General features: G+C 35.8%; 1 protein-coding gene across 1 annotated transcript in view; it reads right to left on the minus strand.

Annotated features, from left to right (window-relative positions):
• The window catches only part of RNF217 (ring finger protein 217), a 164,325-nt gene that overhangs the window by 51,628 nt on the left and 100,618 nt on the right, over positions 1–12,079 (minus strand). Inside the window, exon 3 of the mRNA XM_069077486.1 lies at positions 2,118–2,282. Within this exon, the coding sequence (XP_068933587.1) occupies positions 2,118–2,282 (165 nt within the window). The remainder of the gene's footprint in view (positions 1–2,117; positions 2,283–12,079) is intronic.

The following is a 12,079-nucleotide window of genomic DNA, read 5'->3' on the forward strand; positions in this document are numbered from 1 at the left end:
ACTAGGCAAGAGAAACCTTCAGACAAATTTAGTTCATCAGACAACATTGTGGGTGAAGAGTTGTCCTAGTAGAGACTGAAGTATATGTGAAGATTTCTAGCCTCAAAGCCCCAGCTCTGCTTAGTTGATTCCCTTTAAAAGGAACCTATTTATGCCTGTTAATACTTATTCTACCTTTCCTATTTCTTTACTCACAAAGCCCCAATTTAAAAAAAATTGTGTGTGGTTCTTAGTTTGTTTTTTTTTCTGAGCATCAGTGGCTCTTGACAGAAAAAAGTATGACTACCTTTGAATTTTTGATCAACAGTCAATTATAGTCCATGATGTTTAGTTGTGCAAGTTTGGCCACGATCAATAACTAAATAGGCACATGATAAAGAATGACCATTTCACCCCAAATTTGGACATCTATACCCATTAAATTTTTCATAAAAATGTTTGTTCAGGCAAATGTTGCCTCAAGTGATCACTCTTAAGACTTTGATAATAACATATTTGGGTAATTACATTTTGTCTCCCTGAATGAGTCTTATAGAATTATAGGATATGAACTTTTATTTTCATCCTTGCTATATATCAACAACTATTGGATTACATCTTCCAAATGTTGCACTGCAACCATGAAGCAATTCCTATTTTTTTATAGTCTCTACTGTGCCAAAACATGATTTAAATTAAAGATTCTACCACTATTTAGGTTACACTGAGTTCTAAACAAGAACACACTGGAATTCCAACAAGATAATTTTGGGGAATGTTTTTGGAATGCATCATGCCATGTGCACATTTCAAAATAAAGCACATAAACTGTACGACTTTTTAATTTTGATGGTTAATTTGCCTCATTAGTCAAATGGCTAATATGAAATGGTAACTACAGAGTTCAAACCACTTATAACACCTCTAATTAAACACCAATATTCATTTAAATGTTTCCTAGTATGTCATACATCACTAACATAGTATCACATATAAGGTAGAAGTGTAATAGTAAATAAAACTCAGGATTACTTTATTTGGATGTGGACATAATAGTGTTATAGAAATAAGTTAGAAAACATAATGAACAATAAGTGGGTTTTTTTTTATTTTTACATATATCTATTCCTTCAACAGGCATTATTTTTTACTATTGAGGAACCAACCCACTGATTTGAGTCTATGGATTTCCAACATTAATTAGAAATATTGCTTATGCTTCATACTCGGCTTGTAACAGGTTACTTATCCACTGCTACAACTATGGCAGCAAATGCTATGGCTCCACATGACTGCTTCTATTCATGATAAATATGGACATTATCAAGAAAGGGCTACAGAAAATTTATATAAGTAATATCTCATCTGATGTTACATGAAAAGGGGGATTACTTTGTTTGGGCTATTCTCTTCTCCCCCTCAAAAAAAAGTTTTATGATAGCTGCTAACAAATAGAAATATGGATCAATTTCTTTTCTTCTCTTTTTGATAGATGGTAGGCAATACAAGAGAGAAATGAGGCAAAGAGTCTGAAGAACTCAATAGCTAGATAGCCAGTGTTTGCATATTTGAGAATTAAGTGTACAAAAAATGCATTTTGCATATAAAGAATCCTTACTTTCATCATTTTAACTCTTAATATACATTAAAGATGTTCTATATATATATAGGATTTCTACATTTTAGAAAAGTAGAAAATGTTTTTTTCCTTAATTTTTAATGTGATACATTAATATTTGATTATGTCCATAAAATCTGTATTAATACAAAAGAAGAAAAATACACATATCTTCTTATTTGCTTAAATAAACTTTCTCCAGTGTAAAATTATTTTAAATGAAATATATTTTGGGAGATCTATATATTAATTCATAAAAAATATTAAGCTTATTCCTTTAATAAAAAATTCTACTTTTGAATTTATCCTTGTTTTAGATTTTGTCTTTCAAAAAGAAGCACTCAATTTATTACAACCTCTTTCTGAGCTAGAATTTTTATTCATTCTATAAACATTTGTTAAGGGCCTCTATGTACTGGGCACTGAGCTAAGTACAAATGAACTTTGCTACAGTTGTGAAAAATAACATAATTCATATGTTCTATTCATTTCATCTCTCTCCTATTAGAGATTAACTCACCTTGCACTTTGGACACTTCTGAGCATTCCTCTGACCATGCTCAATTTCACTGGCCCAGTGACGCAATAACTTGTCTCCCTTTTTGTACTCCTTGCAGTTAACTCCTTCATGCCAGGGTGAGTGGCACTTAAAACACCAAACAAATTGGCAAATGGGGCATTGGATCTGTGTAAACAAAAGGAAAATAAGAGACAATGACAATTAGCCTCGTAGCCATATAAAATATTCATGAAAAATGAATAAAATGAAATGAAAATGAAAAAATTGGAAGGAGGTAACCAACAAAAGGAACTCAAATTTAATTCAGAGAAACTGAAGAAAATAACTTTTAGTTCAAACAAAAACATTACTTCAAAACAGGAAATTAATATTATATGGTTATTTGTTTTAATCTGTTCAAAAAAATGAGGCTAATTCTAAGGTTTGTGCTAGGTTTCACACAATTTCCCAATCTTAGGTTTAACCTGGAACAGCCACTTTAACAAACCTCGAACATCTCCAGTGCCTCATATTTTATCCAGATTGAAAACCATCTGGAAGGGGAGTAGACCAGAACTGTAAGACAAACCCATATCCTGGGGGAGATTCTAAGGCTGCTAAATAGAACTACCCTCTGGTTTAATATTCTTCTGAATAGATTCTTTCAGCATTGCAACTATATTTCTCAAAGTGTGGTATGATTCATAAGCAATAAGTCAATGCCTCTCATGCATTTGCCTCTTTAAATATAATACTGAAAACATATGGAAAAAAATTTTAAAAATTCATTTAGATCTGTGATTTCAAAGGTATTAGAGACCTTCTGGGTGAGTAGACTCCTTCTATCAATGAAAATCGGTAGCTGTTCTTATAGACTTACAGCGGCTGCCTGAGGGACCTGAGAAGTTAAGTAGCTTGTCTAGGGTCACACCACCAGAATGTATCAGAGCTAGGACTTGAACATGATGCTTGTAAATTCTGATCAGACTCCCTATCCACCATCCCCACTACTAACTACAATATTACTTGATTTAGAGCAGAATTCAGTAAACTAGCTTCATTTTTGGCATACATTCAACAGCACTTAAACCAAAATAGAAAATAATCATGTGAATAGGTAACTGCACCTAAAGCACGAACTTAAAGGATGCTGTTATAGAATAGAGTATTAATTATATGGATGAGGTTTTTTTTTTCTTTTATACTTAAAATGTTCTTCAAGTTGGCTCCAGGGTGAAAGTTATCCTTAACATCATGATATACTGATTTCTTTGGCTACACTGGACAGTGAAATGATCTCATTTTAAATTTAATTTAGTTAATTTTTTTCTGGAGGGGGAAAGGCAAGGCAATTGGGGTTAAATGACTTGCCTAAGGTCACACACACACACAGTGTGTGTCAAGTGTTTGAGGCTGGATTTGAACTCAAGTCCCTCTGGCTCCAGGGCCAGTGCTCTATTCACTATAGTGGCTGCTCCAGTGATCTCATTTTTAAAGAATGCTAATGTGGGAATTTATTTGTTTTACTATGCATATTTTATTATAAAGATTTTCTTTTCCCTTTGTTGTTAAATTGGGAAGGGGAAGCAGGAAGGAGAAAAAATAAAACTTGTTAATTAGAAATAAATGATAAACTTTAAAAAATAAACAAAAACATAAAAAAGAAATTAGGTTATTAGGCCATGGTTTCAATACTTTCCATCTTTTGTAAATCAAGTACTTAAGATATAGAGATATGATGTTTCTGAGTAGATTATATGCTTTTGACCCCTCTTTATTCTTAATCACAAACCATATTTTCCAGCTCTGTCATTATTCACTTTTACAATGAATTCAAAATATATGTTAACTCAGTTCTGAGGATCCTGCCAAATTTTTCATAGAATTTATGTATGTGATTGATGTTGGTGCAAAAGCTGCAATGCTTATTTTGAAAATGGCATGGGGAAATGACCATGTATATACTGGAAATACCAGGTATACATACAATGTATGTGATGTTTAGGTTTACAGTGAACATTTTGCCAACTCTTTTATCATTTTTCTGAGGAAAGCCTAAGAACCTGCCTCTTGAAGCAGACAGAGCCCTTATGGAACTGAGGGTAAATTTGTATTTTTGTCTATTTCACATGTTTTGATAGAGCTTTAAAAAATGATTGCTCAGGATCAAACCTTTAGGTAATGCATATTTTTGTACTTAGGAATGTTGATTCCTATCTATAACTCAGAGCTTTTTAAGTTTGATAGGTTAGGACTCGCACTCATTGGCCGCATTTTTGAGAATCCAAAGGCATCACCGTAACAAGACCATGTGACAGAGGAGGATTTCTGTGAATGATATTTTGGGCTGCTTTCATAGAAAACAAATTCTCAGTGAGAATTTTGTTTTAATAACAGCATAAAAGATAGCTTTTCTACTTTCTCCTCATAACAAGTTCTCTAAAAATGGTCCGAATATAACTAAACACTGAAAAACCTCTGGGCATATAAAAAAGGAGGAAATTTTAATAGCCTGTTGCCTGATCTTTTAACTCTCTTCCTCTGCTACTCTATTTTTCTTTTCCTATGAGCTTTGCAGAAAAAGATCTCTACTCTATCCCTTTTCCCAGAAACATGGCTGGCAGATCCTGAGAACAGTGATAAGCAGACTTTAACTGATCTAACAATACCGGTGTCTGCAAACAAAACATACAAAGAATGAATGTCTAAGATGAATGACTGAGATGACATCATAACCAGAGATTACAAAGTAACAATTGTTAATGTGTGGGCTACAAAACAATACTATAGTCAACAATACAAGGGATATGAACATAGATTGCAAACCCAGCAGGGCAGGAATTCTGATTGACTTCTATACAGGGTCTAGGAACAAAACCATAGGCTCTTAAATGCCTTCTGCCAAGGTTTTTTCAGAAACCTAACCAAAATGAGTATGTCTTTATAAAACCTGCACACCCTAAACAAATTATATTTTAGTTTCTGCAGAGAGCCCAGTGTACCAAGAAAATCATATAAAACATGTGAAACTACAAAATATAAGCTTAAGAAGTTCAGAGAGGCAGATATAATCTGAATGTAAGAGAAAACTTCCTGTCAGCTAGAGGTACCACAAAAATGCAATTGGCTAATTCAGAAGGTAATGAGTTTCCCTTTACCAGAAAGAAGTATTCAAATGAAGGCTGGATGACCACTGGTCAGAGGTGGTATAGAGAGAATTTAAATGCAGATGCAGTGTGGAATAATGACCACTTGAAGCCCCTTCCAACTATTTATTCTATTAAAAGCACCTAAAGGAAAATTTGGTTCCTAAATATGCTGTTGCATATGGAGTGGGGCAGTAAGAGGAAAGAGAAGAAGGTTTAACACCATAATTTGAAAAATGAATTGACTTTTGAGGACAAAAACTAATTATCCTTTAAAATATACCATGTGTTTATTGACTATACACCATTAGAGTCTTTGATGATTTATGATGATAATGATGTGAACCGGTGCTCAAATCTGAAAATAAAGGAAATTTCTAAAACTGATTCCATTTATATATCTTTACTAATCAACCTGGTTCCTCAGAATGAGACAAAATAACATTCTATAAAATGTATCAAAGATATTATATGAACAACCATTGAAATATACATTTATTAACTCAAAAGTTTCTCAACTAAAGACCAACTCTGAAACCTCTTCTTATCACAAAGGTAATCCAAGATTCTCAAAGGCTATGAAAGCAAAGCAAAAGTTCTGGCATATTTTTCCAAACTAGAAAGACAGTAAGAGCCAGGGAATTTACTAAATATCAACTATATGAGCATCAGGTAAGTTGAGAAACACACATCACCAGGTTGGCCACAAAGTGACCACATTTTTTATTACGGCAATTCTCAAAAAAAAAAAATCTACTAAGTTTAAGACGGGTTGTAATTTGTGTTGATGAAGGAACACTGATGAAATTACAGACCTTTGAAGAAGGTAACTCAAAAGCTAACTTGTTTAATGTTCAAATGAGACATTTATTTTATTGAAACTTCAATGTCCATGAAGAAAATAAATATATAGAAAGGACTAATGGCATAAGTTACTGAACTTAGAGTCAGAAGACCTGGGTTCAAATTCTGCCTTAAACATTTACTAGCTATACGAACATAGGCAGGTCTAACCACATCATCTCTCCCAGTCAATAAACTCCAGAGACTCCCTTCCTGTTATCTCTTTGGGATGAAATAAAAGGTACTATGTGGCTTGGAAAGCCTTTCATAATGCCTTTTCATTCTTCTTACACCTTATTCCCCTATCAACTGTAATGCACTGCTGCTGGCCTCCTTGCTGTTCCTTGCACCCCATCTTCTGACTCCAGATGTTTTCACTGTCTCCCATGCCTGGAATGCTCTCCATCTTCATCTCTATTTTGTAGCTTCCCTGGTTTCCTTCAAATCTTGGCTAAATTTACAAGTTCTGCTAGAAGCCTTGCCTAGTCCTCCTTAATCTTAGTGGCTTATAAGACTACCCCAAATTTGTTGTGTATTTGCCTTGTTTGCTCATAATAGTTGTTTATATGCTGGCTTCTCTATTAGAATGGGAGTCCCTTGAAAACAGAGAGTGGTTTCTTTATGCCTTTATATCCCCAGTTTTTAGCATAGTGCCTGGTACAGAGTAAGAGTTTAATAAATGTCTCCCTAGGTCTCAGCTTCCATATCCATAAAAATGAAGAGGCTGAGGTCCCTTCCAATTCTACATCTATGACCTTATAATAATAGCGCCACTGTTTAGAACTCATCTGAACATGTGCTGTAGTCAAGAAAATCTTTATGTAAAGCAAGTCATTTTATATTGGTATTTAAATATGCAATTTAGATTGATCTATTTCTCTGAACACCAGAAGGCTCTACCCTTTTCTTTCCAAAAACCTTTTGACAATCAAAATTGTTTACAAAGTAATTCATAATAAGGGGATGGAGTTGAGAAGGGTTGTTATCTAAAAGCAGTGTGATAAGATCCAGAACTAAAGTTTGGTCCAAGGACCTCTTTAACATTACTTGAAGACTCTCCTATAAGGGTAATGGGCAATAAGTGTGATAGCTCTTGGAGGCCAAGGAATAAAATTACTGGGTTCACAGTAATGACAAATGACCTGTTTACATCACCAGTACATTTTTAAGCAAAGAACCTCTTCAGCAGCACTTTGAATGTCTAGGGACACTCATCTTAGGATAGTCAATCCTAACTCCCAAGAACTCTGAGTTAGTCAGTAGAAGGAATGGGCCCACATCTATCAAAGCATGAGAGGAAGCATGGCATAGTGAAAAGGGACACTTATTTGGAGTCAGAAAGAACTGTTCAAATCCTGGCTCAGGTTAGCTATGTGATCTTGGCCAAGGCTTACTACTCCATGTAGTGGTTTCCTCTTCTATAAAGTAAAGCAATGTCTTTTTCAGCTCTCAATCTATGATCTAACGACAATGGCAAGTGGGACTGATATGATTGTTATGTATTTTTTCCCATATACTAATGTCTAAAGACATGTTTTGGTACCTCTCAACTATAGATGTTTCAACTCAAAGACCAGTTAGAAATTTTATATGTGCCAGCTGAATCCTGATGACCATGAGTTTAGCATCTTAAAAACAAACTAGAATTATTATTTTAAGATGAGACAAAAGGGCAACATGAGAAGAATTTTAATATCAGGCTATTTGATTCATATCTAACTGGAACATCTTTAATAGACAAAACACAAGAAGCCTCCACAAAATCCTTGCAGCTAAGACAAGCAGAAGGCCAGCCAAGATCTATTTTAGTAAAACAAGTCATTAGTGAACACAGACATGAATGTATCCCTAACAAGATTTAAAATGCCAACATCATAACACAGACTGTAAAACACAAAGCTTAACAGACATAACAGTGTTTATTTCAGCTGACTTCTTTGAAACAGGATAAATGATTTCATCTCTATCTCCTTTATAAATCTGTGTCAGCAACAATCATTTCAAAATCTGCACTTGTTTTCTGTCAGTTCCCAGACACTGGTGATGCATTTAAACCCTTGAGGAATCAGTGTGTTTCAAAAACTAAATTGACCTTGGAGGATTGATGCATATACTAGTTTCTGATTCGTAAACACTATCAATTTAAAGCAATGGTGTTAGAGAAGTGAGTATAAGTAATTATACTTATATATAATAATGCTATATAATAATATATAATAATTGTAAAAAGAAGTTAACATAAAGTAATTTCTCTTATATGGAAAATTATATAGACATAGAATATATATCTTTTTAAAAATCAGATTTGTGATTTCTTTGGTGTAGGGAGTGCCCAGTAAGGAACTTCCTATTACCAGTGCAACCAGATCATTGCAGATTCTCTGCAATTTATGGTCTTAGAAAGTAGTTGTCTAGGGCACTGAGAGGGTGACTTTCTCAGGGTCCCAAAGTCTTGATGTACCAGAGGCAGGATCTGAATTTAGGTCTTCCTTACTTTAAATTCAGTTCGCTTTATTATACTATGTAGCTTTTCATATCAATATCAACATCAATAGCTAGCATATACTTATCAAATCTGTGTCACAAGGAAATCTAAGCACATTTTAAAAACATGCCAATAAGAAGCAGCTAACCTGTTGATCTGGGATCTGAAACCGTGTAGGTGATTTTTAAACAGTCCATTTACTGTTCCCTATGCATTCCGTTTTTTGCCTTTGTACCTCAACCCAGACTATCTCCCTTGACTGGAATGCTATCCTGCCTCACCCCTACCTTTTAGAATACCCACATCTCTTCAAAGCACAGCTCCAGGGGTAGCTAGGTGGCACAGTGAATAGAGCACCAGCCCCAGAGTCAGGAGGACCTGAGTTTAAATCTGGCCTCAGACACTTAACACAAAAACTAGCCATGTGACCTTGGGCAAGTCACTTAACCCCAATTGCCCTCCAAAAAAAAACCAAACAAACAAAAAAACAAAGCACAGCTCTAGTGCCACCTTTTTCAGAGTCCTTTCCTGTTTTTGTCCAGTTGTTAATGCCCTTTCCCAATAGCCTATCTACTTGTTTTGTATATAGCCTATATTTATCTGTGAAAATATATCTCTCTAATACAGGAGTTCTTAACCTGGAGTCCATGACCTTTAAAAAACTTTTTGATAACTACTGCAATGTAACTCTATGTGTATAATTCTATGTGTTCTATTTTATGCATTTAAAAACATTATTCTAGGGGCAGGTAGGTGGTGCAGTGAATAGAGCACTGGCCCTGGAGTTAGGAGGAAGTGAGTTCAAATCTGATCCCAGACACTTTACACACAACACGCTTACTAGGTATGTGACCTTGGGCAAATCACTTAACCCCAACTGCCCTGCTTTCCCCCCTCCAAAAACAAAACAATGCAAAACAAAAAACATTATTCTGAGAAGGGGCCCGTAAGCTTCACTAGATTGGCACACCATCAGCACTTATGCTTATTGACTGAACATTTGCCAAAGAAGGTAATATACTTAATGCTATTTTGTGAAATATAATTCTTTCCTAGAAGGCTTAAAAAAATTTTAATAGAGCTGACAAATCATATAAATATGAAAGAAGGCATGATTATTGATGTTAAGATGTTGACATTTAATCTTTCAACCTGAGATGGGACAAAGGATAATTTTGTGCCTGTCTCAGGCAAAGGAAGAGAAGTTGAGGATGAATTTGCTAAAAACTGAATTACTTATAAAACTGATTATAATTCTAAATTATACCAGAGAAAGGCACAAGTGGAACTTGTTTTGTGCCATTTAACACTATCTAATTATTAAATAATCTGAGCCCAATCAAATATAAGACAAGGGATTTTCTTTGCATTCCCAAGTGGACCAAATGAGAGACATAAAACTGCTCCTGAGATTTTATGTAAATACGTTTCATTCTTTTTATACTAGTCTCTTCTCTGCATCTGTTCCTTCTCAAAGGAGAGTGATTAGTGTAAGTTGAGAAAAGAGTTTATGAATTTTATAAAGAGAGAAAAAGTAGTAGATTGCTATCATGGTGTTTATTAGGAAGGTGAGATTTTTTTTTGGTACCAGAGTCAGCATAGTCAAAATCACAGGAAACCAAAGAAATGCTACATTTGAGATAATAACCCTAGATTTGACCAAAGGTAAGCTTCTCTTGGGAAAAATCTCCCCAGTCTGTAATTTCCCTGCTCTGAAAGAACATGGGTTATTGATTTTCAGAACACAATGAGAAGTTTATTTACTAAAGCTTTTGCTTGGAGAAGTTTCTTCTTGATGACTTAAAAGAATGAAGTCTATATATCTAATAGTTCTGGTTATTACTAGTTATTACTTCTGTTTACTTCTTTTACATTTTCTTGTGATGAGATTTCTTGTCTCACATTTTTAAACTAATAAAAAAACCCACAATTCCCAACACCATACCAGACAATAATAAAAATGTTGGTAATAATTATAATAATAAATACTATTTTAAAATAGCAAATTATTGGAGGTAAAGATGTTTGATATTTTAATGTAATTTTAACACAATTCAAACTCTTATTGAGTTGGCACCATTAATCTAGAAAAATACACAAACTGCTAATTATTTTAGAGCTAAGCTATTATATCAATGCATTCAAAAGAAAAAAAAATAACTGAACCAAATTACAGACATACCCTATCTAACTGCACTAACTGTTCTGTGAATACGTGATCATAAGTGAAATAGTTTCACAGTGTGCATTAAGTTCCATAAGAGAAAATAAGATAAACGAGAGATGAATTCCTAGATGGTCAAAATTTAGACAATAAAAGCTTCAAAAGTCTTTATAGAGACTTGAAACTATACAATTTGCATAATTCAATAACGTCTTGCTTCCTCAAGCTTGGAGACATAGGAGTTTCTAAAATGATGAGTGGGGTGGAGCACAGATGGAGAGCAACTCTCCTATATGGCAAGTCCCTTGAATCCAGCTGACAAGCCCCTGCCCTTGTCACATCTTCAGTTCTATGCCTTTCATCATTCTTGTATCCTCAGTCACAGTGTTCAACCCTGCAATCCTCCCTTGGGTTTTACAATTCACATATTACAAAAGTCTCATCCTGAGAAAGACTCAATGTGCCAGCCAAATCCTCGAAGGAGGAAGGAATGATTCCCAGTTTCCAACTATTCACTCCATTACCTATCTGACATTCTGGCACCAATAGCACCTACTGTTCTTGGAAGTCCTTAAAAGTAATGATGGCCAAGCAGAGCCAAGATGGTGGAGTAGAAGCCCGACCTTCCCACAGCTCCAGCTTCCACCTTCCCCAATCCATGTAAAAAGGGGACTCTAAACAAACTTTGGAGCTGCAGAACCCACAAAATGATACAGAGAAGCTAACCTATCACTGAGGACAACCCGGCAGGCCGGCAGGAATCCAGCAAAGTGCTCTGGGAGCCTAGCCCAGCACCATGCTGAGGCTTTAGCCCCAGGGCGGGCCTGACCAGCAGCGCCCAGAGGGACTCTAGAACAGCAGCAGCGGTGGCCATTTCCAGATTTATCAACACATAGATGCGAAGGACAAGGTGAGAGGCCAGTGCAGTCTGGACTTTGGGACCCAGTAAGTGGGAGCGCGTGGCTTTTACCCCCGGGGCGAGAAACCACTGAGACCCCAGCACAGCCAGCCAGCCCCGCGTGGCGGCTTCAGCTCCTGGCCTGCAGACTGTACGGGGACCAAGCACCAGTCTGAGGGGTAATCGCTCTTGCTTTAACCTGCTTGGATCTGGATTGCAGTCTAGGGTGGAGCTCCTGGGGTGTGTGGCCAGCTTGCCAGAGCATGTGAGACCTCAGAGAGGGTACCCATCTAATACCTCAGGAAGCTGAGAAAACCTCAGCGTTTGGGACGAAAGCTCCCCAGTCTGGTGGCAGAGTCCTACTGTGGCAAAAAGGCCAAAAGTCAAGTAATTGAGTGGCAAAATGAGCAGGCAAAAGAAACAAAGCAGACAGAAGATTCCAACATT

This window comes from Petaurus breviceps, unplaced genomic scaffold (assembly GCF_028583685.1).
Source record: "Petaurus breviceps papuanus isolate PSGF00001 unplaced genomic scaffold, PetGlider_PUasm1.0 90977, whole genome shotgun sequence".
Classification (NCBI taxonomy): domain Eukaryota; kingdom Metazoa; phylum Chordata; class Mammalia; order Diprotodontia; family Petauridae; genus Petaurus; species Petaurus breviceps.